We start from the raw sequence: 6,287 nt of genomic DNA, 5'->3' as shown, positions 1-6,287 counted from the left end.
TGACTCATGGTGGAAGGGGTGGTCACCAGCTGGCCAGGCGCCAGGACTGCGGCGGGAGAGGAAGCCAGGCGACCGCAGCTGCCTGTGTGTGCTCTGCTGCAAAGGGCAGAAACCACAAAACCCCATTTGAAATTCCGCCGTGCAGCGCGTCTTGTGTAATGAGGTTACCCCCTCATAATGGGGGCATTCAGGGACCACACGGGCCTGGGGGCTGGGGGCCTGCCCCCCAGGGCCAGCTGATGCTGATGTCATCTTCAGTCAGGAGTACCCCCTCCCTTGATTAAGAACTTAAAAAAAAAAAAATGCACCAGGAAACTAGAGTGAGAGCCAGAACGGAAGTCTTGGTTTTATTTATAGCTGATAACTTACATCCGGCCCTGCTCCTCGGGAAGCACAGTAGGGAGGACAAAGAGCCCAAAGGAGCCGGCAACAAAAATGCCCAAACCCCTGAGCTAATGTAGTGGCTGAGAGCAAGCCTAAAGCTCCCTTCCGAGCTACCCAGCAGCCAAAGCAAAGAGAGAAACAGGGTCCTGCAGCATGATGTCACAGAAAACCAGGGACCCTGGAGCCTGGGTTCCAACAGGAACCTTACATTCTGACACCTTAGATTCTGATTTCTCCCTGGAAAATGGAGAGAAAAGTACTGAATTGGTTAGGAGGGCTATGCAGCACACCCAGCACAGTGTCTGGGTGCGTTTCAGAGGCCCCACCAGTCTAGGGTCTACGAGAAGACAGCACAGGTGCCTCACTCTCCATGCCTGTGCGCATGGCAGACATCACTCGTGGATTGCAACATGCTTTCCTGGAGCCAGATTCAGCCTCATAGCCCCATTGCACAAGTTCTCCAGGGGCTACCACCAGTGCCCCAGTCGGCTGGAGCTGAACTTGCGTGTCCTCCCAGCCTCTAACCAGCTAAGGAAAGGACCAGAAGGAGCTGGATCATCGTGATCTTCCCAGCACCTGGCTCATGCCTGCACCTGGGAGATGCTCGATAAAAAATTGTCTAGTTAAGGAAGAGGCAGGGAAGAATGGGAGAGAGGAGAAGGAAGAGGAGAGGGTAGGAGAGTTGGGAGAGGAAACTTGGACCTTAGGCAACTTGCTGAGCTTCTTTGGGCCTCAGTTTCCTCATCTGTTAAGTGGGGGGGGGGGGGGTTTAGTAGCTACCTCATGGAGTTATTCTGAGGATTAAATGAGGCTGGGCATATAAACCACCTGGCACACAGGACGTCCTCAACAAGTGAGGATGATGATGAGGAGGAGGACGAGGGGGTGGAGGAGGGGGAAGTTCCTGACACTGGGGGTGGGCACACGGTGTGCCCCACCTGGCCAGTCCTCTTAACTCCCATGCCCCACCCCACCCCTGGCCTCAACTGTCACAACAGTCGGTCAGGACCCAGCCACCCCCAGAGGCAGCCCCAGGTGGAGCAGTGAGGGGTGCGGTGCTGGTGGGGGGTCACGCATGCTCTTCTTCCCCTTCCACAGTCGGGGCAGCTTGATTCTGCCAGGGTCATGCAGAGTGCCCTGACACCAGTCAGAAGTCCTCGCCCACATGAACACAGAGCCACACCCATGCGCGCCCGTGTAATTTCCGTGGAGACCCCAGGCCACCCATGCACCTCCTCAGGGCACGAGCTAACAGCCTGCTCAGCGCCCACTGGAAAGGCTTCTCCCAGGGGAGCAATGCCCGCCACCCTTACAGACTAACTCTCAGAATTCCTGTTCCCAGTGCCACACAGAGTGCCTGGTGGCGCTGGCCCGGGACACATCCACGTCTTCTGCCTCCTGGCTGAGCCCCGCACCTGTCTGGACACCCTTGTCTCCCTTGTTTCTCTCCAGGTCATTAGCTCCAGCAGCAAACCACAGAGACACAAATGCTCCTCTCACTGCAACACACAGGGCCTGGGAGAGACAGAGGAGGCCCCGGGATGTGCCAGCTTTGGAGCCCTCCACGAAGTGTCCGGTCTGCTGGATGAACATGAGTGACCAGTCCCTGTCCCCGGTGGGGACAGACAACAGACAAGAAAACCAATGAATAAATCAGACATCAGCAGGTGGCATTCACCCACCGGCAAGAAGAGGATACCGGGGTAGGGGAAGTGTCGGCACCTGGTGGAGGTGGAAGGTCAGGAAGGACGCACCACGGAGACGATGACACCAGCAGGAAGACTGTTCCAGGCGGAGGCAACAGCGAGTGCAGAGACCCGTCAGGAGAGCTGGGGTGTGTGTGACGCAGACCCTGAGGGCCACCAGCCGAGGGAAGGAGCCAGATGCTGTCCTAAGTGCCGGGGGAAGTTGTTAGAGGTGTTAAGCGTGGCGTGATGTGGCTGGATTTAGGGTCTGAGATGAACTTTCCTGCTCCTGAATGGACTCTGAAGAGAAGGAGGATCCTACCTTAAACAACCCACTCCGGGAAGGCACCGACCTCCTTGACCATGGGGAGGATGAGAGGCCGCCGCTCTGTGCCTGGGTCCCCATGACCTCCAGGGTCCCTTCACGTCTTCACCTCACAATCCTGGAAGCTGGGACCTGCCAAAATCCACGAGGCAGCCCCAGCCTCCCCGTCTCTGGGGAAGGAGTGGGCTGCCTTCTCCTCCTGGTTTATAGCCACAGACGACTCCAGGCACCGTGGTCCTCAGCCGCCTCTAGGGACCGTGGGGACAGCTGCCCTCTGTGTGTGACAGTGGCTGGGCAGAAGCCAGCTGGGCTGTCTTGGGTGGAGCCTGGAGGCCTCTGGCTGTATGGCACCACCTTGGGGGGCTCCAGGTGGGAGGGGCCCTGGGCAACTCAGCAGAGGCTTGGTCACTCCCGAGCCGTCTGTGGGTCCTACTGGTCTGTACCCTCAACCCCACCGGCCTGCACTGGTCATGCCCGGCTCTCACAGGATGATGACCCCAGCCTTGTAATGAGTCACCTGCTGCCCTCCTGCCCCTCCAGCTGATCCCCCACCCAGCAGCCACAGAGCTCTCCTTAAAACATAAGAAAGACCCTGCTTCTTACCTGCTCAGATCTCACCAAGGCTCGACCACCTCACTCCGGATAAACTCCAGACTCTTCACTGAGCCCAAAGGCAATGAGCAGAAGTGCCCAGAAAGCACACAGAGCTCAGCAGGTGGTGAGGCACTGGGACCGAGTCACTCAGCAGCTGAACAGGCCATCCCTGAGGCCATGCACGCCCCGGCCCTGCAGGTGTGACAGCCAAGGCTTCCACGACAGGGGTGTGGGTGGGAGCTAATATGACTGGTGAAAGCACTGGGTTCAGTGGGGATGGCATCTCCCGCCCTCTGTCCAAGGTGGGGAAAAAGTCAGCTTCAGGTGAGGGAGACCCTGGACGCCTGGCTTTGGGCTGGCTCCCCACTCACATGGCCTCTCCCAGGCACACTTTCCTGCTTTGTAGGGATGTGGGTTTGCAGGACAATAACAGGAGAATCAAGTCAAGAACTCGGAGGGGGATAGCCAAGGTAGGCGGAGCTGCCTGCTGGGTGGGACTAACCCAGGTGGGTGGGGCCGCTTGTGAGTGGGGCTAGCCCAGTAGGGTGGGGTTCCTTGGGGGTGGGGCTAGCCCAGGTGGGTGGGGTTCCTTGGGGGCGGGGCTAGCCCAGTTGGGTGGGGCTCCTTGGGGGTGGGGCTAGCCCAGGTGGGTGGGGCTCCTTGGGGTGGGGCTAGCCCAGGTGGGTGGGGCTCCTTGGGGGTGGGTCTACCCCAGGTATATGGGGCTGTCTGGTGGGCAGGACTTTCTTCTCTGCCAGCATTTCCCTCTCTTGGTTAAGTAAGGCCAGGGCAGAGCCCACACATGGTTATGCCCAACCTTAAGGCCTGCCCTGGGTGAGTTAAGACTCCCCAGCTCACCTGGGTCCTACCTGAGGGGAACCTACACAGCCAACCTCCTCAAGGATCCTGAAGCCCCAGGAGACCGTGGGGCTAGGGTGCTATTCATTCGTTCATTCATTCACCTATTCATTTATTTACTCGCTTCTCCACCGTTTCCTGGGTAATATTAAGAACAATAGTGGGCCTAGGAGTGTAGAACATTCTTAGGGATTTCTTGCAAGCTAGGAACCCTAAGAACAAGTTATGTAACCCACGTGGTCTCGCTGTGAGGGCTACGACCGCTGTCCTCACTTAACAGATTAGGAGCTGAGCCACGGAGGCCTCACGGCTGGGCAGCTGGGAGTGGACCCCCACAGACTGGAGGGGGATGGGCAGGGGCAAGGGGTTCTGCTGGCCCCAGGCCTCTTGTACACATCTTGGGAGGTACTAAAAATGGATACTTGCTCAAGTCCCACTCTTCATTGAGCACAGGGAGCTCTTGGCCCTTCCCTCCTCCTCCCTTTACCCTCACCCCCCAATTCCACATGGGTGTACTGAGCACTTGCTAAGGGTCAAGCCCTGCACTATGTGGGGCACACAGTAGGAACCCAAGGCAGCCCTCCTGCCCAGCTCTCCAGGACACTGTTATCAATGCCAGCAGGAAGCATAGAGAGGCCAGGGGAAGACGGGCAGTCAGGAGGAGCCAGCAGAGGGGAGAGAGGGATGGCAGCTCAGTGCCCCGGGACCCTGGTGGAAGCTGGACTGCGACCAGAGACAGGGCTGCAGCCCAGAGCTAGCCGCAGACCCACAGGGCCTCGAGGGGCTTCACAGGTTTGTCAGGGGTTTGGACTTTATCCCGAGGGCTGGGGACCCTGCAAATTGCAGAGACTGGGCTATATTTGGCATTTTAGAAGCCTCCCCCAACTGCAGTGGAGGGGAATTGGAGGGAGTGTGAGAGGAGGTTCCCATGCTCACCTAGATGGGAGATGGTGGTGAGATAGAGGGTGACCCTGATAGGACTCAGGGACAAATTAAAGGTGAGGGCCAAGGAGAGGGGTATGCGGACAGCTCCCAGGAAGATGGTGACACCAGTGAGGTGGGGAGACAGGATGGCATTTGGTTCCTGCTGAGCTGGAGATGCCTGTGCAAAGCTTCTAAGATACCCAAGGCAGAATCTGCAGCTCCTGCAAAGACAAGAGCTCTGCTCTGCCCCCAGGGAATCGGGGAAGGTCTCCCCAGTGCCCTACTGGGGCCTCCAGAGCCCCTATGGGAGCCTCCCCCCACCCAACCACCAGCCATTAGCGCCATCTACCGGCTGCTCAGGGCAGACCCCCAGCAACTTGCTGAGGGCAGATCCTGATATGTCCCCATTTTAAAGATGAGGAAACTGAGGCCAGGAGACAAGATGAAGCCTGTCTGAGGTTACGTAGAGGTGGAGGTGGCATAAGACTTCAGTTTTGCCTGGCAAAAGAGCCCCGTCTGAGAGCAGATGGAAGGGGGTGGTGTCAGGAGATACCTCATCTCACTTTTGTCTGCTGTCAGCATTCCAACAACCCTAGATTCTTTTGTGTCACTCAGTCTCACCATAGCCTCACTCTGATTATCAAAGCTCATCTTTTGGGCTGATATCTGCTTCTGGGACCCCCAACAGCCCACCTGGGTCCTGCTAGGGAGGACTGTAGAAATCTGACTGTCCCGGCTTGATTTTCTCCCTCTGTCTTCAACATTCAGAGTGCCAGCCCACCTGTTAAATCATGACGAGTTTGTGATGGTGATGGTGATGATAGTGATGATGGTGATAATGATGGCGTTGATGATGGTAATCATGATAGTGATAGTGATGATGGAAAGGAAATGGTGATGATGATGATGATGACGATGACAGTAATAGTGATGAAGGTGATAGTGATAATGAGATGATGCTGGATAATGGTGGTGATGGTAATGATGATGATTATATGATTATGATGGTGATGATGATGGTGATAATGATGATGAGGAGGATGATGAGGATGATAATGGTGATGAGAATGATGGTGGTGATGATGATGGTGGTAATGATGATGATAGTGATGATGATGGTGGTGACGGTGGGTGGTGATAATGATGATGGGGTGATGATGGTGGTGATGATGGTGATGGTGATGGTGGTGATGATGGTGATGGTGATGATGATGGTGAGGATGATAATAGTGGTGATGGTGGTGGTGGTGATGATGGTCATGGTGATGGAGGTGATGATGGTGATGGTGGCGGACGATGCAGGATGGCGGATGATGACTGACGGTGATGGTGATGCAGGATGATGCTGGCGGACGATGGCGGATGGTGATACGGCGGTGGACGACAGCGATTGGTGATGACAGTGCAGGATGCTGGATGATGCAGGATGGTGGTGATGATGAGGATGGTGGTGACGATGATGCCATGCAGGATGATGATGATGATGGTGGATGATGATGCAGGAAAGGGATGATGGT

At 56.4% G+C, this 6,287-nt stretch overlaps 1 protein-coding gene across 1 annotated transcript; it reads right to left on the bottom strand.

Annotated features, from left to right (window-relative positions):
• Window positions 1-321: 321 nt before the first annotated feature.
• Window positions 322-3,481, bottom strand: MYEOV (myeloma overexpressed). The gene is given in 6 exon segments (XM_017948174.3): window positions 322-1,274; window positions 1,277-1,355; window positions 1,357-1,412; window positions 1,415-1,752; window positions 1,754-2,275; window positions 2,392-3,481. Coding segments are annotated over 5 exon segments (741 nt in total). The 5' UTR covers window positions 1,978-2,275; window positions 2,392-3,481; the 3' UTR covers window positions 322-1,230.
• Between the last annotated feature and the right edge of the window lie 2,806 nt (window positions 3,482-6,287).

This window comes from Papio anubis, chromosome 12, assembly GCF_008728515.1.
Source record: "Papio anubis isolate 15944 chromosome 12, Panubis1.0, whole genome shotgun sequence".
NCBI classification, from domain to species: domain Eukaryota; kingdom Metazoa; phylum Chordata; class Mammalia; order Primates; family Cercopithecidae; genus Papio; species Papio anubis.
This window is presented reverse-complemented; position numbering and strand designations above follow the sequence as displayed.